Source organism: Drosophila persimilis, unplaced genomic scaffold, assembly GCF_003286085.1.
Source record: "Drosophila persimilis strain 14011-0111.01,24,50 unplaced genomic scaffold, DperRS2 tig00000431-arrow-pilon, whole genome shotgun sequence".
NCBI lineage: Eukaryota > Metazoa > Arthropoda > Insecta > Diptera > Drosophilidae > Drosophila > Drosophila persimilis.
Window position 1 is genome coordinate 2,745,818 of NW_020825312.1, and position 24,731 is coordinate 2,770,548.

Genomic DNA, 24,731 nt, shown 5'->3' on the forward strand with positions numbered 1-24,731 from the left:
GCTTTATAAAGATTAAAATATTTAAAAGGGCGGGATGCCAACTTAGAGCTCAGCCGCAGACAGGCTAAGTCTAACTCAAATTTATTGACAATGAAAATAATGTCAAGCCCGTGTGCACCATATGACGATTGCGTCCTGGGGCCTGTTCCTGGAGCCGAAGCCGTTCTTTGCTCAGAGACCACTTAACTTGTCAGCGAGAGCTTTGCTTTGCATATGGGCTTGGCTTTCTTGATTTCCCAGATTTCGACAAAATAAAAAGCAATGTAATAAAATTTTTATAAACTTTTCTGCGTGCCTTCGCAGCTCTCCCTCTCCCCTCTCATCTCTCTTGCTCTTGGTCTTGCTCTGCAAGTGCAAAATACCGCTTTATCTATGAAGGATTTTCCAAAGGGAGAAAACACGAAAATAACACAAAAAGTTTCCCTACTGCCTGCTGATAAAAGGTTTACTGAGGGATGGCTTGATGGCAGCATTAAATCCCCTTGAGTCGGCTGCAGATTTTGGGCGTCTTTTCTTGTTTTATGTCGTTGCATTATTTCAAGTTTCAAGCCACAAAGTATTTAAACCATAAAATAGCCACTAAGATCTTTTATCTGTATTTTCTCCGCTGCTGCCGCTGCCTGTCAAGTTCTTAGGCATTCGACAAAGAATTTACGAGTATTATGTGTTTCGTTTCAGAAACTTTGCTCTTTATAACTTTTTGTCCGCCAATTAAACAATAACAACTTACAGAAAGTTCTACACCGAATATACATATATTTCAATGCACTTAAATAGTGTATAATTCCCTTTAAAATGTCAGCGAAAAAGGCATTAAATGGAAATGGCGATGGCGATGGCGGTGGAGGTCGCGCTAGAGATGGTGGCATCTACATATGGCCAGTAGATAATAGCAGCCGGGTTGATAGATACGAGATTCCACTGATATTTTATTTATTACCTACTCCAATATGGATGATGCGAATCGCAGCAGTTGCAGCTCGAGTTCTGTGATGAAAATTCAACATGCCATAGAAGGAAATTTGGCCAGAAAGGGCCTCGGGCCGATGCCATCATCGTTTTAAAAGTCAAACAGAAATTTCTAATGTTTCGCTCAATTGGGAAAGAGCAAGCAGGTAAAGTCCCTCATCATGTGCCACGTTTTAAGTGCACACTTTTAATTACAGAGCTCAAAAAAAAGGAAGAGAGCAAACAAAAAATTTGGTGGCCCCGTATGGAAAAATATTTATTCAAGGCAATTTTCTGGATGCTGCCTCATAAATTATTTGCTGCATTTCATTCTGCTGAGAATTAAACAGGAAATTATTCGTTCAACGGGTTGATGCTTTTCTCGTTTGAAAGCTTTCAGCGAATTTCCTCTATTATGTTGACTCTGGGAAATGAAGTGGAAAGCGTTTGCTGTCTACTTTCATGCATTTCATTTATTTAGTATATCTTATGAGTGCATTTCCCCTCCGACAACACTCCACTGCTCCACTCTGCTGTCAGTGTTTATTTTGCTATTTTTGCACGATTTATTTTCCAAACAATATGCAAAACCTTGTCTCAAGACAAAGCCGCAATATGGTTCAGTGTTTTCCGAAGAAAATTAAGACTGCGTATGGACTTGTTAGACAAAAGCAACAACTTTCAATTACAATTGCCATCGACCGGCTTTCACTCCAATCTGCCGCCAGTCTCCACAGTCGCCCGTCCACTGGAAGATCCTGAAAGATCTGAATATCGAGAGAGACATTCGAAAAAAATTAACGTAATTACTGCGTGGGGGATTGCAGCTTGGGGACATGCTTGTTCGAGCATTAGTGCAGACCGGAAACAGTATAAAAACTTTAATTGGAGTCCCCTTTCGGTCCTCCCCCAGCAGATATTTGGGCAGCCTTTGTTTACTGAATGTCGGCGCAAATTGTATCGTTTTTTCTACGACGCCTGTTACGTGGCAAAAACAGCAAAGGGATACTGGGATACTGGGGATATGCTGGGGCAATGCTGGGGCAACGCTGGGGCAATGCTGGGCCAACGCTGGGGCAATGCTGGGGGAACGGGCAGACAGTTGCACATTCAATCAACACAATGCTGGCATCTCTTTTGGCTTGTATGTTGGTTTTGGCAGTCGGACCAAGCCAAAAAAAAAACAAGCACCTCTCCGATGGCTCTCTGGGTCCCAGTACTTGTTCTCGTCCATCTGTCGGCAACACACGGGCCACTGTGGAACATGTGTCTCTCGACAGACGCTCCTCGCCTGCTTTTATAATTCCTTTGTACAATATTTGTTTGGCAATGAATTTAATTGATGGTCACGGCAGACGGAACACTAAAGGCTAGACCCAGACACAGGGCCTAGGGGCACAAAAAACGTGAAACGGGATTTCACGAGCATTGAACATGGATTGGATTGGTATTGGTGGCACTGAGGTGTTGACCCCATCATTTGTGGTTATCGATTGCCAAAGAGACGCCGATGAACAGAGTTTGATGGAGTTTGATGGAATGCAGATGCTTCACAAAAAGCATAATATTCACGGACACACCAAGCGGAAAAGTGTGCTTCAGTTTTTGTCGTTATTCCATTAAAGTTTAGAAAATCAATTGCCATTTTCTATGGAGTGATGGCCAGTAGACCAATCGACTGGAGGCTTCTTTGTTTGTAAGCCTATTAAATGGGAATTCCGGCTGTTCTTCTTAAGGCTTAAAGGAAAGGGATCTTTTGAGAAGTAATACTTTGAAGCAGCTTCATATAAGCTCCTGACTATTCAGTGGTAAAGGTAAGATAATAAAAGTATCGTTTGGTATATATTATTACCCTTTAATGATTTCGATTATTCAAAGTTAAGCATTTAGCTGTATGTAAGGAATATGTAAATGAATAGACAAGCCTCTCCGGCCCCGACTCCGCCTCCCGCCTCCCGACTCCCGGCCCCCGGCTCCGGCAGTATTTAATTCCCTCTGAATGCGCTGCTGCGGTTATGGAGTGCCAGTAAAACGGAAATTAATAAGCAAATAAATCACACTGCTGCCGCTTTTGTTTCCCTCAAAGCTTTTCGGTCGCTTCTTCCATGCGGAAGGAAGCGCTGAAAGTGTTGCACTTGATTTACGGCTTAATTTGCCCCATCTCCGCGCATCTCCGCGCATCTCCAAAACTTGTAGAAATAGAATGTAAATGTATGTTTGTAATTTGTAGACTGCAGTTCGATGGGAGCTTGAGATTTAAATCGTGTAAGAAAATTCCATTTAAATCCATTACATCGTGGGTTCATCGAGTAATACATCCTGCCAAGGCATTTTATTAAATTCCATGCCATTTTATTTAATTTCAGTCCACGCTTCCGCCACTTCCCCCACCTCTTTTGTCCGTGCGCCGGGCGGAAAAAAACAATTAAAAACAGATATATTCTTATTTAAAATAATTCATTCACTGCGAAACCCGTAATCTGCATTTACAATCTTTTCATCATTTGGGGGAAAATCTGCCATCTACCGCTGCGATTTCTGTTGTGGTCGGACACCGATTCCCCCCGACTCCGTAAGCGAGAAAACCGAAATCTCTTTCAAATTTATTATTTTATCCCTGGGCTTTTTTTTGCAATTTGTAAAAAGGAACTAACTTGTTAATCAGCGCTACCGCAAGAAGAGAACAAAGAGTCTGAGAACAAAAGTCGTGTCGTCTACAAGTCGTAAATTCGATCCGTTGCCATAAACCGTAATGGCCGAAACTGTTCCGGGACAAGATTCATTTTCCTTAACGCCTAAGCGGCTTTTGAGGAACTACTGCCTCGTGGCATTTGCCTGCAGATAAGGCCCCAGACTCTCCGCTAAGTAGCTTACAATTATTTATTTATGTTGGCTAGGTTCCCGGTTTCCTTCGGCGACCCCTAAGCCTTTTCGACAGTTGTTTTGTGGCTTAAAGGCCACAAAATAAATGCGGAAGCACTGGCGACCTCTTGCTGTTGAATCCGCAACAAAAGTTGGACAGCTCGCATAACTTGATGCTCGATGCTGTTATATCACACCTACGTCTATCCTTAAATTGCGACCTCAGTGAATATTTTCCCCTCTCTCTTGCCATTCTTGCCACTCATGTGCCCCACCACTTTTAACTGCAAATGACAAGCTAAGCAGGAGCATGAGCTCAGCTCCGCTCCGCTCCGCCTCGCTTGGCCTCGGTCTGGATCCGGCAAACTGGCAATTGCAATTATATGGCCAACTGTGTTTGGCGTTACAATCACCGCAGGGCCACTCGAAGCACCAGTCACTGCGGTTGTCCGTACTGGAAGCAGTCCCGGGTTATTCGGTTTGCTCTGCGGCCAGTGGGGGCGGGCCCCATCTTCACTCCGCTCCACTCCGCTCCCCTTGTGCTCATCTTTTTTCTGAATGACATGCATGAAGTGTTTATTGCATTTCCCATGCGCACTGCAGCTCTCAGCTTATGTCTACGACCTAGCCAACTTTTTTTGAGCAGTAATAAAATTATAAGCCCGATCATCGAGTACTCGTTCCGCCGCTCATTCAATTAAGCCACCAGAACAAACTCTAGTTTCAAGGCAAATCACCCCTCAGCCCCCTCCCCACCCATATCTGATCGATTCTGAAATCAATTGGAGCAAATTTTCAGGCTAAAGTGCGCAAGGGGAGGGAATGATTTCTGCTGATTTGGTAGAGAACCTTTCCGCTACAATGCCAGCAAGTGAAGCATATGAATAAAACATGTACATGGGAGCCCGAGTATGGATGTTGGAACGCCACTTTGGAACTGCTCGAAACTGGCGACACACTCAGTCATCCGGATGTGACGTTGAAGCGTGCCACGGCACTCCTTTTAAAATTCGACATCTTGCTAAGCCCTCAGCTACTTTTATGCATCTTTCAAATTGATATTAAATGCAAAATTATAAATGCAAACTACAACGAGTCCTTAAAAAGAATATGGTAATTGAATACAAAACTGAGCTGGTAAGTAAAACAAGTGTTTGGAGCAGCCTATTCTAGTCTTAGTTCCCATCCTTCGGAAGTGGAAGTCAACCCTTGAAGAAAAGCCATGGAACCAGTAATCAAGGGGACTCCTGCTTTTGTGGGGCTACTCTCCAAGTATTCTGCCATTATAAAGATTCAAACGTCTAATTCGAATAGATGCCAAATTGGGCATATGGAGGTTTTTTCCATTCATTCTCTTTGAAGGCCCAACCGAATGCATTTCAAACTTTACAAGTTATTGCACAATTAACCTTTTATTTGACATGCACAACGTCATCCGTTTTAAGCTTGCAACATAGTTCGTCCGTCCGTCCGTCCGTCCGTCTCTTGTCAACTTCCGCTTCAGCACCAAAGCAGTGTAACCTTCGATTGGATCGGCCGCTGGAAACCTCTCCTCACACTTTCCGGCACAAAATGTAGAACACAAAAATACAAGCAACAAACCCTATTTGATTGGCCATCGCAAATTGCACAAACATACAAATGCACAAATATATATATATGTATGTACATCCTACAACATTCCTATCATTAATATTTAGTCTTTTTTCTACATCTGCATTATTAAATGATTCCGTAAATCCCTTATTCAATATCCAAAGCAGCAATATTATATAGTCATCGGTCTTTAATTAAATTTGATCGGGAAATATATGGCTATACCTTAAGACTCGTTTCTTCTATGGCAGATACTACAGATACTCCCTCCCTTTGAAAACTTAAAGGCGTCCAAGGCACTCGCATCTTAAAGTTCCTGAAAAATAATATTGTTCTTGGCATATATAAATTTCCTATAAAAATATATTGTGTAGAAAACATAAATAAATACATGCTACACACGCACGCACTACCGCCCTCTATGTAGACAACATTGCAGCTTCCCCTACTGAGCGCCAGGTGGCAAAAACAATGTAGCCACCCCCGCGGAGGATACAATTTTTATAAATTCATGGCATGTTTTGGAAAGAGGTGAGTCTGAACTTGAATGCGTTGCAAATTCCACATTGCGGGCGCTTTAAATTACATATTACATCATTTAAATTATAAAAGAAAACATCTGTAAAAGAGATCCATATTTAAGAATCGTTTTCATATCAGTCCGATTAGTCCGGCCAGCGAATACCATTTCTGGTGAATTTTGGGTCAACTGAAAGTTTTAAACTTGCAAAAATACTTCGAATGCATCTACGCTAGATAAAATAGTTTAAAAACAAGCAATGTCCTATTGGAAAATATTTGTATAAAATCGCATTACAATATTTTAAGAACATGCTTAAAACACTGCCACATTTGGAGATCGCATAGAGGGGCTTCCATTTCAGTTCCAGTATCCAGCGGATACGATGTCTCTAGCATCCAGCGGATATGAGAAGTCCTGTATCCAGCGGATACCATTTATGGCTAATTGTGAGTCGATTCGCAGTTTAGTGTAGCAAAATACCACATTCGCCTACTGAGCGCCAGGTGGCAGAACAATGTAGCCACCCACGCGGAGGATATATTATTTCTATATTCATGGCATGTTAATGAAAAAGGTGAGCCTGAACTTGAATGCGGAACAATAACCTGTTCTGGGCATTTTAAATAGCATATTCATCATTATAACTTTAAAAATCGTATTAAAATCGTTAATAAAAACATCTGTAAAAGAGAGCCATTTTTATCGATTTCAAATCAGTTCATGTAGGCAGCGTATACGATTGACAGTTTAATTTTATCAAACTAATACACATGCATCTATTTCTACAAGTTCTACTATTAAAATATCTAAAATTATAAACAAAAAATATTATAATAATCGCACAAAAATATTAAAAAACATGCAGGGTCTTGTTTGAGAATCTTTTGATAAAATCGAATTAAAATTGTTTAAAAACATGCAGTGTCTCATTTGAGAATCTTTCTGTAAAATCGTTTAAAAACATGCAGGTCCTCATTTGAGAATCTTTTGAACAAAAAGTTTAAAAACATGCAGTGTCTCGTTTGAGAATCTTTTGATAAAATCGAATTAAAATTGCTTAAAAACATGCAGTGTCTCATTTGAGAATCTTTTGATAAAAGCGAATTAAAATTGTTTAAAAACATGCAGTGTCTCATTTGAGAATCCTTTGAAAAAAAAGTTTAAAAACATGCAGTGTTTCATTTGAGAATCTTTCGGTAAAATCGTTTAAAAACATGCAAGTCCTCATTTGAGAATCTTTTGAAAAAAAGTTTAAAAACATGCAGTGTCTTATTTGAGAATCTGTTGATAAAATCGAATTAAAATTTTCCAAAACATGCAATGTCTCACTTGAGAATCTTTTGATAAAATCGTTGAAAAACAGGCAGTGTCTCATTTGAGAATCTTTTGATAAAATCGAATTAAAATTGTTCAAAACATGCATAAAACAGTGCTAAATAGGGAAAAACAGGGATCGCATAGAGGGGCCTCCATTTCAATTCCAGTATCCAGCGGATACTATGTCTCCAGGATCCAGTGGATATGATAAGCCTGTATCAAGCGGATACCATTTGTGGTTAATTGTGGGTCGATTGGCTGTTTAATTTAGAAAAATACTACATATGCATATACTACTTTCAACTCTACCATTAAGATTATTAAAATTACAAATAATATTATAATTTAAAATAATAATAAAAATAAATATCTTAAAATAATCGTTTACAAACGCTTAATCAGCGGTCTGATTACGCTCTGAAAGCGTAGCAGCCTTTTCTAAAGGAATTAGCTCCGATGTAACCCAATCAATCATACGAGCCAACTACTCCAAAACTCTTTCTAGAATAAACAAATACAGACAAGTGTTTCTGGCGTTGAGAGCCAGCCCTACATGGGTAGAAAGTGGGTGTCTACGGATGGAACCCTATGTGGCAGTAGTAGTACACCCAAAACCAAGCTCTAGCCTGTCACACGTACACCTGCTGGAAAGCTCCAACGCGCTTTCTTGCCCCTGTCGCCCTTAGCCCTAAAATTGTGAAAATTTTCAAATTTTCCTATATACATAGTGTGCCAAAGCCCGATATTCATAAATAAGTCACCCACTTTTAAAAATAAATCTTAATAGATCCTCCCATAATGTTTTATAATTGCGTAGAACAGGGTTGGTACCCGAGAGGTTTGACCGATCCAGCCTATTATGATTAACTATTAGCTTTTTAACTGAAAAATAAAACATTCACACCAGTAGAAATTCAATGCTCAAATCCAAAAAATGCAAAGTGAGGGAAAAGAGAAAATATAAGTACAGAAAATATAATCACAGAAAATTGGAAATAGAAAAAAACAATACTGCGCAAAGTGAACCAAAATAGAAACACTCACCAGTTCTCATAGTTCAAAAGTTAAGCGTTGAATTTTACTTGTTGTTTCCTATCGTTGCGTTGAATATTATTATTTGGCAATCTTTCACATGCATTCAGGCGCGCTCACACCACACCATTCGTCTTTCGATTAAATTAAACGCCTTGAATGCGTGATCGGACGGGAGGCTGCAAGCATTGATAACACTGCAGCAGCGGCGAGTCAAAGCTCCGCCATTCGCACTTTTACTCATTTTCCCATATAGCCTGGCACTTCTTGTCCACAGTACTTCTGCTACCTTGTACTGATTGCTTTTGATCTCACTTTAACACTTTCACTCACATTTTAGCCATTTAGCCTTGTACTGCCTCCCGCTCTTTATATTGCTCTTGCGGGTAATTTTTGTTTCACTCTCACCTTCATTCACTTTTTGCCCATTTAGCCTGCTTGCACTGCTTATCGCCTCTTATTCCTTGCTGCCTTCATCTGCTTTCTCGCTTCCATTTGATCTCACTTTAACACTTTTTGGCTATTTAGCCTTTTATTGCCTTCGACTTTTGTGGTACATTTTATTCACTCGCACTTTTATAAGCTTTTTGCCGCGCTTTGCCTTACACTTTTCACTTGACTTGCATTAAGACGCGCGCGAGCCTCTGCACGCACTATTAAATTGACCGCTCTATTGAGGGAGGCGGGGGAACTGCAAGCTGTGATAAAACTGCAGCAGCGTGGGCGACTCAAAGCTCTGCTTGTAGTGTCTCTCCCTATCTCAGTGATAAGAACGAGAGCGAAAGTCAGTGGCCGAGTAAGAGCGTAGCGTATATGTATGCATGTGTAGGGTAGATCACGTCGCGAGATCTATGATTAGAGCTGCAGCAGCTTGATTGGGTCAAAGTGGGTGGTGAGAGGGGAACAGCAGAGCAGCGTGGGCGACTCAAAGCTCGTCATCCTCTCCCACAAAGAACGAGAGCGAAAGTTTGTGACCGAATCACAGAGTAATGTAGGTCAAGGCCTCTCCCTCTCTTTATCTTTTGCTGTTAGCTCGCTGCTTAATTAACATGCCGCTGTAAAGAAACGGGAGAATTTGTTTTATCTCTGTTCGCTGTTAGCTCGCTGCTTAATTAACATGCCGCTGTAAAGAAACGGGAGAATTTGTGTTATCTCTGTTCGCTGTTAGCTCGCTGCTTAATTAACATGCCGCTGTTACTAAACGAGGGAATTTGTTCTATCTCTGTTAGCTGTTAGCTTTCTGCTTAATTAACATGCCTCTGTAACCGGCCGCAAAGCTAACATGACGTCACTCATTTTTTCATCAGTACTGGTACAAATTACAATAACAATATGGCTACAATAAAGCTAGCAAAACTGGCTGATAGAAACTACCCACGGTGCCTGATATGTACATATGTACATTCAACCATTCAAAGCAATCATTCCAAGAACTCAATCATCAAGCGCAGGCTAAATACCGAGGCCTCATCCTATATCAAGGGATTTCTTAAAGTACGCTCGGCTGATCGGGACAAGACTCGCCGTTTGAACTTGGTATACTACTCGCAATCGAGTCTTGCCAGAGCAAAATTCTCATCCATTCGTGCGAAGCAAGACCATCTTTCGCGATCCCAATGTTCAATCAGCATCCGAAAGCAGTTTTAATGGGGACAAATCGTGGCAAGATTACAAAAAAGTGTACACCCTATAGAATATTATAATTATTATTTGGTCATCATTCCAGTCTGCTAATAAATAATTCATGATTGAAAAGATTGACAATTATATCACTATTAAATATTTATTTAATGTAGCAAGAGTCAAAGTTCTACAATAAAATCAGTTTCAATATATCTACCTTTTTAAAAACCTTAGACATTAGCAATATTGTTCATGTATATAGTTGAGGCTGTGATTATAAATACAATTAGGCTAACAATAAATAATATAAATAAATTATTTAAAAAAAAATGTATTCGCTATTCTAAGTATCATTAAGGCAAACGTAGGAAGGGTTCATGTGCAAGATCCTTTACTTTTGATAGTTATACCTGAAACGAAATAAAATAGTTTCAATAATGCACAGAAGCTAATTTCAAGACCTTCGAGGTATTCACTTACTTATATTAAGGCAGGACGAATAGCACTCTAATTGAGTTTCTCCCGTATACATGTATCCGTCGGATCCACAAACTATCTCGTCGTTTTCATCGTAGACATTTGCGCATATATTTTCACAGTAGCTTTCTGTAGCCTTTGAATCGTCCTGCGAATTCGCAACACCTGCAGTTTGGATTTGCGATTGTTCGCTTTGTTGCTGTTGCTGAAAAGTATAAGATCAACATTATAAGAAAACACAGTTCGAACGGTTTATGGGCTAGTCGAATCCTGTCTTGGACGTTCTTCCTACCTGTTTCGAATTTTCGGTGTCGGCGCTGTCTTCTACATCGTCACTGTATTCCTTGATTGGCTTGGAGACCTCGGCGATTGGAGCCGGAGCTTGGACCAGGTTGGTTTGGTGCGGTGTCGAATAGACTGTTTCGTAGGTGTACTTGTGCCCTTGCGGAGATTGGGTGTAGCTTATATGTCCTCGAATAGCATCTTGCTCGGTAAATTCAAACCGAAGGGGTTCTTGGGTAAAGCCTTTGTGGCTCTTTTGGAGATTTTGGTTCCTTGGCGTTGAGGGTGGGGCTGGTGTCGTGGTTTGGGCTGCCATTGGAGTTAGAACCACATGCTTGACAGCCTTGTTTCCGTCAGACTTGACCACAAACACATCCTGACCGGCTTGGTAGCTGCCGCGAACAACAGCCACATTTGGTGGAGCGGGATCTTGGTTATAAAACAGATCCGACACTTGGATGGGCTCGTTATAGCTGGATGAGAGACTATTGTCTGTGGCAAGATGTTGATTTTGACCGCCCCCATTTACCGGATAATGGCTCTGCGGCTGTAGCTGTTGCTGCTGTTGCTGTTGCTGCTGCTGCTGTTGCTGCTGCTGCTGTTGCTGCTGCTGCTGTTGCTGTTGCTGCAGTTGCTGTTGCTGCAGTTGCTGCTGCTGCTGTTGCTGAAGTAGTGGATATTGATGGGGATGCTGGATGGAGATGCCGTCGTGCTCAGCGTCCAATTTCTTATAGTCAGGATCGCGTTTGGGCAGGAAGTACTCATTGGTGCCCATGAAGTGCAGGTAATCCTGGGCCTCCTTAGAATCTATTTTCGGTGCAACTGGCTGGCGGAAATTGCCTTGGTTTTGGGGAATGCCTTGTTTCGGAAAATGTTCCGACTCTTCGTACACCGAGTAGCTGCTGTGCTCCTGCGGAAATTGCGCTTTTTTCATGACGGCCTGTTTCGATTGCACCGGACCGTAGTTTTCGGGTGGGGCGTAGGGCTTCGGATAGTGCAAGTACTGGGCGGACTGTACGGGAATCTCATGCTGCTGGATCGGCGTGTATGCTGGGCCTGGGTTCTTTTGTAATACATTCACATTTCCATTGAACCGGTGGGAGGCCTTAAAGTTCTGTATGTACTGCTCGGAGGGATACTGGAGAATACCTTCTGGTCGAACGAATTGGTTCTTGCCCACATCGAGCACAGCATCCTTGAAGTGGGCAAATCTCACGGGCTTGCTGTTATCATAATGATATCCCCTGTGCTGTGGGTTGTTCTCGATGAACGGAAAGTTCCCATTCTGCTCCAAGCCCATCAAGTGCGGTCCTCCTGGTGGTAGGGGAGATCTCAAGGTGTATTTGGCTGGATATTTGTTTTGTGGAGGAGCAGGGCCGTCCGAGCGTGCATTCACGCGATGCAGTGGAAATACATTGGGTCCTGGAGGCCTGCTGCGAGTGTGGGCAAAGTGCTTGGATTCGCCCAAGAACTCGAACAGCCGTGCGTTGCGCAGAAGATCAGCGTCACTCGTAAACTCTTTGCCGCTGTTGTTGCACTGCACTCGCGAGAACACGCAGGCACTCACAATGAGTATCGTTAGAAGATTGTTCAGTATTTTAATTACGCCTTGCGACATTTTCGGGGCTTTGGGGGAAATTACTCAAAAAAAAACAGAGCTGGTTCGTTGCTACGCGACTTGATTCCACGACGGTCTATTGATATTTGACATTTCTCAGTTCCGCAGCTGCTTCGAGATCTTTTCCGAAAGTAAAAAGCGGAATTTCTTTCAAATTTTACTCGTATACACACACGCACACACACACACACAGAAACAGAAACAGACAGGAAACTTTCGGACAAGCATCTTTAGCTCTATCCAAACAAGTTGATCTCACTTTCTTTGTTATCTTAGCACCGCCGTCTAAGCCGAATGCGCGATGCGATGCAGCTTTTGCCTAAACCTAGGTCTCAATACTTAGTTAACCGTTCGTTATTTAAAGAACCGCTAGTCGATCACAATATCACAAAATAAAAAAAAGTCAATAAATCCAATCTTGCGATCCAATCATCTCACTTTCTTCTTCGGCTTTGATGGTGTCGCGGTCGTCGCTGGCTGTGGCTCGGACTCGGAGGCAACTAAGTTTACAAGTGGAACATTTCTGAACCAGTCCATGTGTAGCTCCAAACCTGTTTGCCATCGTTACCACTGGGGCAATGCGGCTTGTTCGTCGCCAGCTTGCACACTGAGACAAAAATGCTTCCATTTGAAAGTGTGGCACAGTGGCGTCGATGCAAAATCAATTAGGAAATGCAACCGCTGGAGCCGAAGCTCTTAATACCCTCGTCTGCGAAAATTGATCACTGAAAAGTATGGATGGGGCCTCTTTGGCTATCATAATGCCATACTTATAGAGATACGTATTACGTATCTACCCAACCAGCAAGACTCTATCTTGGACTTGGTTCTAGCAGTAATAACTTATTGTACGTTTGTATATTTGTTGAACGTAATGCTTATGTGCTATGAGACCCGAGCTTCAGTAATATGTATATGAATATGCGGTAAATATTATTCATTGTTTGGTAATTGTTCGTCTTGTTGGAGAAAGTAACATACAGACCTGCATTCATACACATATCAAAGGTTATTCATTTGTATTAAAGCGAACGAGTACAGGTTTTAGCTAATCAGCGAATATTTGTACTCACTTCGGAGTCGAAAAGTTGTTCATTTCCTTTATTATAATTTCGATAATTTATGCATTCTTCAAGCGTAAGATAATGAAAATGAAAATGAACTATAATTATAGATTATAATGGTACAACTTTCGTTTTGGTTTGGCAATTTGGCATTGGTTTCTTTTAGGAGAACAAGATATAAAGAAATGCTGGTTTCTATCATTGTCATGCAAAACATCTTAGAAACTGTAAATCGTTAATGTGTTCATTGATAAAAAGCCAGTTAGTTTCGGTCTTTGAAATATTATAATTATCTGCATCTTAAAAGCCAACGAAAGGTTTATCTCGATCGTAAGCACACGATGTTGGTCTTTCTCTACGCTACTCACGAGAGTTTTGTAACTAGGAAGTTTCCGTTTTCATTCTGTCTGTAATAATAATTATTATATTTATGCTTTAGAATTATATTTATATATACATTGGTATTTGCCTTAAAAATTCCTAATCCCTAATTCCTTATCCTATGAATAAGAAATGATTAAGGAGTGAGCGTGCATTGGGTTTATAAAGTGCAGTCAGAGTATTATCGTAATCGTAAAATCAATTACCCTATAATTAAATAAATTATGTATTCTAAAAGATCGTTTATGTCCTAATATATTTGCTTATTAATAGAAAAAAATTACATAGGAGGGAGATCCTATGTGCAAACGATAACTGAGAAGATTCCCAGTATTTGGCGCATAATCCATATAGAAATCATGTGAAGGTTGTTTTCCCAGTTCGTTAGATCTAAAAAACTATATTGGAAGGACACTCAAAATTTTCCATTGTAATCTTAAAGTCTTACATGTTTAAATGCAAGTTTCCTTTGAATCTTCGCCATCCGTTCGGGCACTTGCACTATTTTCCAGTACAATCACAATATCTGTTCTGCTTATTAATGTGGAGTCTGCATTCTAAAAATATAAATTATTAGTAAATGCACAAACAGTTAGTAGGATCATTAAAATACAAGATTCTGCAGGCAAAAAAGAAAGTCTACATTCGATCAATCCTTTGGCAGGGGATATATCATAAAGTGTTTCAATTTACTGCTAAAGATACCACCATGTATGGTTATAGTTATGAATTATTATAAATCGTAAAGTGATCAACAAACCCAAAAAAGAGATAAAAGAAAGCAAACAGATAAAAAAGAAAGACAATGTTCAAAGAAAAAAAAGATAACGTATTAGGCACGTTATCAAACTTAAGATTTTTGTTTGTATATTTACCTTTGGTAGAGGAAGGCTATATGTTTTCTTGATTAGCACTCTGTTCGAAGACATAGAAGCTGTTTCGTTAGCGTTATCATAATGGCTAGATCGAACGTGAACCTAAAAAATAAGTTAATTGTATAAATATATGTAAAAGGCGTTGTGGCAATCTTTATAATTAGTTGTCATCAGCTCTAATCCAATCTAAGCCAATATTTGGCATTGGTAATCAATTCTGATCAGCACTCTATGAGATCTTCCTGCCAAAGGACCGAATGGTCGAAAAAGGGATGGGACTGGAAGGCCTAAAGCGGCTTAAACTCTTAGTACTCAATCTCAATAGACTTTATCTAGTGTTTTTTAGTTTTTAGTGTTTCAGCCCCCTATCTCCCCTTCTACGGAGTATATACTTCAGTATGGCTCAGAAATATCGTCTAAATACTGGTACTTACAGATTGGACACGGTCGTAGCCTCTTTTGTTAGTTGTTGCCGTTGTGGGCTCTCGAAAGCTCGAGCAATCCCGTGCGAATCCACTGTTGTAGTAGGCTCCCACAGGCTTGCCACAGAGTAATTCCTTGAATGCCACCCGATAGCGACGTGACATCACACTGTATACGATTGGATTGATGGTGCTAAGAACAAGTGCCGTCATTATAGTGACTAGCTTATGAACTCTTTATTATTTGTGACCTATTTACCATGACACGTAGTATGCGAATCCAGCGATAGAAAAGAGCCATTCGTTTATATCTTGAAAGTTTTCGATATTCTTGGCGTACAAGTACCAAAGTCTTTGAATGTGAAACGGAAACCAGCAAACAAAAAATGTGACGACAACAGCGGCTATTTGAATCGAAATTGTCAATATTGGTATGTGACTTATAACATTTTTCAAAATCAATAACATCTCACCCAACATTCGTATGACTGTCTTTTTTTTCTTTTGCGAGTTCCTTGCCTCTTGATTAATGGTCCCATGGCGAACACCTAGAACCAAAGGTATCGTGTCAGATTTACAGCAGTATCGATATTTCGTATAGTACTCACCCAATTTAAGTGTGGCTCTTGAGCGAATCTTGGCTCCCATGCGCCCGTATAGCAAAATTATAATGATCATGGGAATCACAAAGAACACACAAAACGATAGCTCGAATATGGGTAGGATATTCGGAACCTCAGGAGACATTGAACAGAAAGCAGACTCCGCTATGGGTGCATTATCTGTAAATTGAGAGCAATTATCTGACCTGATCTCCAGATGCAGAATTTGCACATACCTAGCGGATAAATGAGATACTGAATGTCAGTGAGTAAACCAAACGGTATGGCGCTTAGAAAACTTATAATCCACAGCGCAGTTATGATCCGCATGGCACGCTTGAAGCCAACCATTGCATACAGGTACAACGGATAGCAGATGGCCAAAAAGCGCTCCATGGAAAAGGCAACGATCGTAAACACCGACACATAGGTGCATCTGAAATGTGTAATATGTATGGGCCTGTGGTTATGACTGTGCTCATTAGAACTGTGCAACAAACTTTTGCCAGCCGGATAATGAGTCTATGTACTATACTTACGCCTCAGATATGAATGCTCGTATCTTGCAGAAGGTCAATCCAAACAGAAACGGATACTGGTGCCAGTACAGAAATACTTCAGCGGGTAGTCCTGAATGTATTGATGTAAGTCGAAATGATTGGTGATTATGAAAGGAGAAATAGCATATGTTACGGGAATCAACTAACCGAAGAGTAAGTAGAGCAGATCAGAAACGGCGAGACTGAAGAGGTAGTAATTAGTCGCCGTGTGCATTGTGGAATGCCGTATTATCACTATGCACACAAGAAGATTTCCTATGACACCAGTTATAAAAACAGCACCGAATATAATGGTAATCTGAAATTTTGTATTAAAGGAAAAGTAACCCATTTTTGTTAGTTTTCAAATAAACTTTAGTGTCACTAAAAGAGTCCTCAATCGAATGGAGGTAGGAGGTAGGAGGGACTTACCAAAATCGCCTTGTAGAGTGGTAGCGTCTGTGGACCCAGAACAAACTCCACGTATTCAGAGGGTGAGCAGTTAGCGGTGAAGCAGCCGTACTCCTCTGCTTCTAGGGCATGTTCTGGAGCCATGTTAAAGCTGGTCGCGAGTATCTGGTTTATATTGTCAATACTCTTATTGAACACCATACTGCTGTTGGCCTCCGGAAACGGATACTCCGTTGCCCAATCCATTTTGCTAGGAATTAAATCACGGCTTTCTCGGTTTTCACTCTGTCCTAACCGTATTCAAGAGCGGATGCTGTTGAAATGAGTTTAATAGGGTAAAAGCACATATGGCGAATTTTTTAGAGAGAGATCCGATCCGCCTATTCGTTATCGTAATGAAACTGCCACTGTATCTTTTAGGTGCCTTCAGATTACTGTGCGCCGTCAAGCGATAGAAAGATAAGAAGGCATGGTTTTGGCTAATCTGTAGATACATTTTACGTATGTATGTACGCGTGTGCCTGTTCTACTATATAGATGTTATAAATGTAGATGTGTTTATTCTAAATTAAAAAGATATGAAGTCGCGTTCATGCCGCAGAATGAGTAATATTTTATATTTACGTCAAAAACAATAAAATTTAAGTAAATAATTTAGAAGACAATGGGCATTTAAGTAAAAACAATAGATTTAAAAAGAGGAAATGATCACACAGCGTTTCGTAGTTATAATTAGTCCATACTCAAGCTTTAAAAACTCTGTCAAACCTCTATCGTTCGATTTATTCAAATTTTTTCCGAGACACCAATAGTTCCTATGACAACTAATGTCTAACTAACTGTTTTTGGGGGGTGTAGCAAGAGAGTTCCTAGATGGCCATACATTTGCACATGATTATGCATACGAAGAAGAACCGCACACCGGCAACCATTACTTAGGTAACAGGCAACAGCGCACAAGTTGAGTAATTATGAACACATGGCTAATGCACCCTAATGAAACCATAAATATTTTCACGCTTCGCTCCTTCTGTGCGGTTTGGCTGAGACTAGCTCTCAACGTGAGCATATGTATGTCCTGGATCTGTCGCTTCATGACACACATCTGTCCTAACCGATACTTTTCCCCGAGAGAAACTTTAAAATAGATCTTAGGGCTCGATGGTTTGGGGATTTGAATTCCCGAAAATAATTTGCACCTCTATCCTCGTATGATTAGCCAATATTACTCTGAACTGAACCGGATAACTAGAGTATATACTAAGTAGTTAGCCGTCAGACAACTATATAATAAGGATCCGACATCCAGCAAATCTTAAAAAAATTAGCATATTAACTTCAAAAAATATCAAAAAATATTCCAAACTGGTTTCGAAACGATGGGCTAGAAACGTCAAGTCCTACCTGGTCTAGATTGCTGTTGCGAATTATTTATATTCTTCATTTTATACACACACATTTCCATACTCGTGTTTATCATAGTTATTTCTTTACATGTTTAAAAGCGTATTTAGAAAACCACAATCTTAAGGCTTTGCACTGTCACAACCTCGTAATTAGTCCATCAGATATACATATATGTACATGTTATTCTTCATTTGAACAGTTTGCTCACATGATGCACAGCCCACAAGAGGTGCAACATAACTGCTGGCATATCAGGAGGACTAAAAGAACTTGACCAACAAGACAACTAAAACGGCACGAATTTTAGAGATAAATAAGTGCGCAGGCGTTAAAATCCGACTCTTTCTGTTACGAGCTTGGGGATTTCAGATTTATTTGAGAACTAAATTCATAAATAATTGCAGCTCTCGAACAATGAACTCCTTCCTAATACTCCAACTTTGTGCATGCACGCTTGCTTCGTCGGCAAAAGAGAGAATTAGGAATACCTAGGAAAGAATTGGCTCTTTGCTAAAGCAACAACTACGCACATCTGTGTGTCACATCACATCGTTCCGATGATTCAAAGAGACTGTAAAGTTCTTAATGAACGCGGCATTGAAAAGCCAATTAGAGCTGAAGTTTCCAACTCTCTTTTAATTCTGTTAGTTATAATTCTACATAACTTGATATAAAGCGGACAGATATGTATGTACAAATGTGCATGTGTCACGTTTCTGTCGTCCTATTGGCAGGTGACGGTGGTGGCCGCTTAGAATATACAAAGAGTGTAGCATTTAATATATTTTCTAAGCATTTTCTAAGCCCTCATTCATCACACAACAAAAAATATAAAAAAGGATGTTTATGCTCTGAGAATGTTTTGGCCGCATAAAATGATTTACTGGTTTACTGATTACGTTCCAATTAACTTGGAGATTCGTGATGCTCTCTATGAACTAAATCAGTTTGAAAATGGCAAGGAGGAATTACACGATAATAGCCGGCTATTCAAAGGAGACAAGATTAAAGCATTTGAGCAACGCCTTATTGTGGTATGATTTATCTTCAATGTGCATGAGCGTTCAAATTCCCAAGGATTCTGATTCTGATTCATTAATGGCTTCAGGTTGACGATAATATCAAAACCTGTTGTGGAGAAGAGCTAACACTGTTTATATCTGCGAATGAAAAGCTGTTGGTCCAAGTGAAGGAAAGCGACCCAGAGTCACGAAATAAAGTTCAGAACAAGTCATGGATTGACGTGGTTTTATTGAAAAAATGTCTGAGGTGACATCATTAATGAAATGCTATCTATTTCATCAAATTGGTTACACTCATCTGAAATCAAATCGCTTTGATGAACACTGCTTTCCAGCTAGAAAGGGCTTGGAAGGTAAGGCTTCATCCATTACTTATATTGTAATGATAGCCATATGTATGAACTGTAATAACTTGATATGCAATTTTCTGTGCACTCTTCTCATTATTAAGTCCAATGCAGCCCTCCACAAGGTTGAACGGACCAAGGAAGCACTGATAAGGGCTCAAAAAATGATGGACGATCTTGATTCTCCTCAGATTTCTCGTTTTGTGTAAGTTTGTATAGCCTGCAACGAGAAAGAATTTAATATAGAGAAACAACGCGGAAACATACTACCTCCTTCAACATCTTTTTTCGCAAGCAGTCAATTGGATACATTACCTACATTAAAAATAGCTGAGCTTCCCTAAATCGAACGACTGTAACTTGAATTTTCTACATTTGTCTACATTTTGAACTAAAACGGATGGCAACAGCGTTTAGGGAACAAATCACGTCCAATTCTGTTTCCGTAACTCGAACTTCCAAAAGTCGAATTTCTTTATGGTCCGAATAAAAATATTGACCCTGCATCTTGTACGTCGAATTTTTAGAGGGAAACTCCAATTATGTGCTATTATATGCTTCAATAACATTTATGAAAATTTAAACTTGCTGTGGTTAAGATTAAATAAAAGAACTTCAAGTGCTATTGGACATGACAGTGCTACAACTACATCACAGTTTCTTAAGGATGACGACATTATTTTAAGCATTGTAATCCCGAATTAGGGGATCCGATTTAAATCGAAGCGGAAAGTGATGAAAGTTCGGTTGAGGAAACTATGTATGCGTCAGCCCTCCAAGAACACCTTGCAAACTTTGAACTGAAGATCAACTGGAATCTCTTTTTGTTGAAAATACCAAACCAAAAAGTGCCGAAACGAGCGGGAATGTTGTGAGGCGCGGCAAAGGCCGCTGCTCTACTTTTATAGCCTGTACTCAGTAACCTATGTGCCGGAATTAGTATCGGATCCGATGACTGCCTCATGCTCTATCATTCTCTCTGTCTTTTGGTATCCCTGCTCGTAAATCGAACGAATTGATTTGTTGGTTAATGTGACGAGGATGTCTCTCCGAGATTTTTCTCAATTTTGTTAGCACTTGTGAGAGATAGAAAAAACATAAAGAGAATGAGAAAAACCACGACCGCTAGTTTTGTTCTAATATTAATTCTTGCAATTTGTTTGTTCTCTTTCCACCTAATGACCTATTTGATTAAAATAGGTCAAAATATTTTATCTGTTACCATTTCTCCGGTAGTGTTTTGTATTCCGCTACATCTGTCTCTCTCTTTCATTTCTCTCACGAACACCATCCGCAAAGGGTACACACTGCACGAAAAAGAGTGTGAGAGGAAGAGAGAGAGAGAGAGAGAGAATGAGTAAACGCGTGGAAGGGTTTCGTAACTTTGGCACATTGATTTGATCCTTGTGGCTATTCGAAATATCCTAATTTTCAATGATTTTGGAAGCCACAGATCTTTGACCTTTTCGTAGAGGGGGCATTTAAAAATGTAGAAATAAATAATGTATGATATCACAGAAATCTGCCAAATTTTGTGGCTGATATAGCTGTTATGGTCTCTGCGAAGTAGGATTCGAACAAGACGGACGCATGGACAGACAGACATGGCTGACATGACTCGGATATTGATGCTGATCAGGAATATTTGTACTTTCTAAGGTCGGAAACGCTTCCTTCTGAATGTTACACACACACATCCAATCCACCACAAAAGTAATATAGTTCTAAAATCTTCGAGTAACGAGTGCGCTGTGGACCGATGGCAGGAACCTTCTCAAAATATTGTTATTTACTAGCTGACCTGCTCAACCTTGTTCTGCCAATAACATTATCAATATTCATTTCGAAGAGCAATTCAGTGTGAGTCCGTTCTTAGCCAACATATGGAAGCAGGCTCGGTGGTTTTTCCCACTGGAGAACATGAACAACATAAATCTTTGATTTTTATCATTCTGCAATCCAACATCTGACGCCAGTTGTTGCACTTGATTTCGGAGACAATATGCATCTTTGATTTGAAGAATTTCAATAATTCGTTTTGCTCATTCAATATTCATATGCGCCTGACTCTTGTCGATATATGAGATTGGCGAGTGCGCGTTCGGGATTTACTCGATTGAGATCCTCACCGCCCATATTAGCACATTTGCATAAGGTTTGAACCTGGATCCCTGCCGATGGCCGATGAGTTCTGTTGAGACAACACATACCGGGTGACTCATGTTTGAGCGCATGACAATGGTCTTTGTCCATAGCACCAATCAGCACTTTTGGATGAGCGGAATATTCAATACCTGGGTCATACTCGAATGCGAGACGAAGCAGATATACATAAATGCACTACGTACTTGTTGGCCACATGCAATTGTCCTTGTTGGTTTCGTAACGCAATTCGTAATTGCGACATCGGGATGCCAAGCTTTTACAGTCACAAAACACGTAACAATACACACACAAATAGATCAAAGCAAACTCGATTATGTTTTTACTTTGTACGGGATATTGTTCATAGAAAAATACTAAAATCACGATTATAAAATGGTGGGTGGTGGTAGGAAGGTCAGAAATAGCTAACAACTTATTCGCATACCCACTAAATATACAAACCAAATTTAATAAAAATCTGTCGAGCCGTTTGGGAGGATTTGTTGCCCCAACACTCTTGCAAAAGATTTTTATACATCAGAAAGCAAAAAAAAAATATCCCAGGATAGGTCATGGGACCCTTGAAATTTACGTTTAATTCAAACTTTCAAATTTTCAAATTGATTTCCATCATTATGTTATAAGTACTCATTCCACACACACATCAAAATAACTAAAAAACACAATACACAATACAAATAAATTTTTAAAAAATATAAAACCAAAAAAATGACGTCAATTGTTCCGAGTCCTATACCGGCGGCAGGAATTGAAGATGCCATACCAATATGGATGAAAATTGATTGGAGTCCTGAAATAGAGCATGACATCTACAAGGACTGGGGCTCGTACTACTCTCGCCGCCGAAGGGAGAACATGGCCATGTACTATTACAACAAGGCACTCTCCATGCTACCAGAGGATTACGGGACTCTTTACCACCGGAGCCAAACTAAACGGAAGAATGCCCAAACTGAAGGCGCTCTAAAGGACTGTGCAGAAGCAAAAAGTATGTTCATTCTCTGAGAATTTGTTGCCCGCAAAATATGCTACATATATAGTTTACTGATTTACAGGAATTTTGCAGCGACTCAATATACAAAACGCTCCAATTAATTTGGAAATTTGTGATGCTCTCTATGAACTAAATCAGTTTGAAAATGCCAAGGCGGAGTTACATGATAATACCCGGCTATTCAAAGGAAACAAAATTAAAGCATTTGAGCAACGCCTTATTGTGGTATGATTTATCTTCAATGTTCATGTGCGCTCAAATTCCCAAGGATTCTGTTTCATTAATGGTTTTAGGTTGACGAAAATATAAAAGACTGTTGTGGAGTGGAGCTAACACACTTTATATCTGCGAATGAAAAGCTGTTGATCCAAGTGAAGGAAAGCGACCTGAAGTCACAAAATCAAGTGCAGAACAAGCCACTGTGGAAATTATTAAAAGAACAAAACAAATGCGATGTGTTAAGTATCCTTGAAATCGAAGTATGTGTAAATCTTCTGTACATTCTTTTTAGTTCGCCTAACATGATTCCCTCTTAATTCCTAAAAGGACGAATTACTTTCCCCACTGGAAATCGCAAGACGAAGTCGGGCATTTAATGTGTTTAATCAAATTTACATGGACAAGTCATGGATTGACGTGGTTTTTTTGAAAAAATTGCTAAGGTAACTTCATGTTAAAACTAAACAATTGATCATCTGATGATATCCACTTTCTTCAGGAACCCGACTTTGCTTCTTGAACAGTGCCAAAACTCGAAATATTTTTTGGGAGCTCTAAATAAAAAGAAATACGAGGAACTAAAATTGTTTTTGGTATGTACGATGTGTGCTTCAACAATCGCAATTGGAATTATTAAAAAAATGTACATAAATATTTCAGAAAATGCTTCATGCACGTGCTCCCATGTACTATCTTCGATACAACAAATTCACGAACCAGAATCTGATGGACAAATTTCGGGAGGACTATCTTTTCCGTATGCAGTACCAAACAGGTCGTAATATGCGTTCGGTGTTAAGGAGTATTCGATATCTCCGTGCCGTCGGTAACGTGGCGGTGAGTTTTTATTTTTTCCTAATTTTTGGGAGTCCTTAAGGAATGTCATTATTGCTGTGTTCAGAAACTCTCAAAGTACGTGGAGGAGGTTATGGGAGACTACGTTGTGTTAAAAACTAATCGGATTATGCCTTGGAAGTTTGAATTTATGAACGAAGTGTACAACACATTGGCGCTAGCATTTGCTGAACAGTGTATAGTCCCTCCCGGCAGGAGTCTGTATGCCGACAAGAATGGTCTTTTAAAATTACTTCGCCTTCCCACCGAAAAGTCGTGGGATGTTCAAAATTTCGTGTTTGGAGACCGCTCCACTCATCAGGAGTCAAATTTGTCAGATCTGACTATGTCAAAATCGAGGTAAGAGTTTCTACCCAACAATACATCCACGCTACTACTGCAGAAATTCGTAATTCTCAGACAATTGATATCTCGGTTGGAAAAACGAATGCTGTTTGCCAAATACTCTGTCGAGAAATGCTATCTATTTCATCAAATTGGTTACACTCATCTGAAATCAAATCGCTTTGACGAATGCTGCTTTGCAGCTAGAAAGGGATTGAAAGGTAAGGCTATTACTATCTATTACTTATATTGTAATTATAGCCATATGTGACTTAAAAACTCATTATTTTCCAGAAACTAAGAACTGTAATAACTTGCTATGGAAGTTTCTGTGCACTCTTCTCATTATTAAGTCCAATGCAGCCCTCCACAAGGTTGAACGGACCAAGGAAGCACTGATAAGGGCTCAAAAAATGCTGGACGATCTTGATTCTCCTCAGATTTCTCGTTTTGTGGAAGTTTGTATAATCTGCAACGAATTGATAATAGATATAAAGAAGAAAAGGGGAAGTGTTGGAAGCCGGCGTGCAACCCCTGCTACTAGTCGCAGCAACATGTCGATATTACCTGCAAAAAGTTCAATCCACCTGCGACACACATAAATTTACTTACTTTATATAATATATATCTAAAATTTGATTTCCGAACGCTGACATATTAAAATCCGAAGTGCAAATTAAACAAAAGCGAAGTTTTGGCTAGCCTCGGGTCCAGATTTTTTGGATGCTCGTTCAGATCAATCGCTCCAGCTGTAGCTACGCTTGAAACCAATCGTTCCTATGGGAGGACTAGGACAAGAACATGCCCTTCTAAACAATAATGAAA

At 39.9% G+C, this 24,731-nt stretch overlaps 3 protein-coding genes across 7 annotated transcripts; 1 reads left to right on the top strand and 2 right to left on the bottom strand.

Moving 5' to 3' along the window:
* Window positions 1-10,258: 10,258 nt before the first annotated feature.
* On the bottom strand, window positions 10,259-12,056 carry LOC6596198 (putative mediator of RNA polymerase II transcription subunit 26). The gene is made up of 3 exons (XM_026989832.1): window positions 10,671-12,056; window positions 10,382-10,577; window positions 10,259-10,311 (listed from the first exon to the last, which is right to left on the bottom strand). The coding sequence occupies exons 1-3, from the start codon at window positions 11,958-11,960 to the stop codon at window positions 10,277-10,279; spliced, it is 1,521 nt and encodes a 506-aa protein (XP_026845633.1). The 5' UTR covers window positions 11,961-12,056; the 3' UTR covers window positions 10,259-10,276.
* Window positions 12,057-13,378: 1,322 nt separating this feature from the next.
* Window positions 13,379-17,051, bottom strand: LOC6596197 (neuropeptides capa receptor). 4 transcript variants are annotated; one of them, XM_026989703.1, is made up of 11 exons: window positions 16,594-17,051; window positions 16,330-16,480; window positions 16,162-16,252; window positions 15,859-16,058; window positions 15,629-15,802; window positions 15,494-15,568; window positions 15,280-15,424; window positions 15,033-15,213; window positions 14,599-14,700; window positions 14,172-14,280; window positions 13,379-14,121 (listed from the first exon to the last, which is right to left on the bottom strand). In XM_026989703.1, exons 1-10 carry the CDS (start codon window positions 16,816-16,818, stop codon window positions 14,176-14,178), a joined length of 1,449 nt encoding a protein of 482 aa, XP_026845504.1. In that variant the 5' UTR covers window positions 16,819-17,051; the 3' UTR covers window positions 13,379-14,121; window positions 14,172-14,175. The 4 variants fall into 4 exon arrangements, with proteins under 4 accessions (XP_026845504.1, XP_026845506.1, XP_002021126.1 ...); XM_002021090.2 differs by having other exon boundaries at window positions 13,380-14,113; XM_026989704.1 differs by lacking the exon at window positions 13,379-14,121 and adding an exon at window positions 14,337-14,418 and having other exon boundaries at window positions 14,225-14,280.
* Window positions 17,052-18,837: 1,786 nt separating this feature from the next.
* Window positions 18,838-24,730, top strand: LOC6596196. Of its 2 annotated transcripts, XM_002021089.2 has the most exons (9): window positions 22,188-22,502; window positions 22,570-22,733; window positions 22,802-22,987; window positions 23,055-23,170; window positions 23,227-23,320; window positions 23,388-23,564; window positions 23,629-23,921; window positions 23,982-24,127; window positions 24,201-24,720. In XM_002021089.2, exons 1-9 carry the CDS (start codon window positions 22,223-22,225, stop codon window positions 24,506-24,508), a joined length of 1,764 nt encoding a protein of 587 aa, XP_002021125.1. In that variant the 5' UTR covers window positions 22,188-22,222; the 3' UTR covers window positions 24,509-24,720. The 2 variants fall into 2 exon arrangements, with proteins under 2 accessions (XP_026845503.1, XP_002021125.1); XM_026989702.1 differs by lacking the exons at window positions 22,188-22,502; window positions 22,570-22,733 and adding an exon at window positions 18,838-19,013 and having other exon boundaries at window positions 24,201-24,730.
* The last annotated feature ends 1 nt before the right edge of the window (window position 24,731 follows it).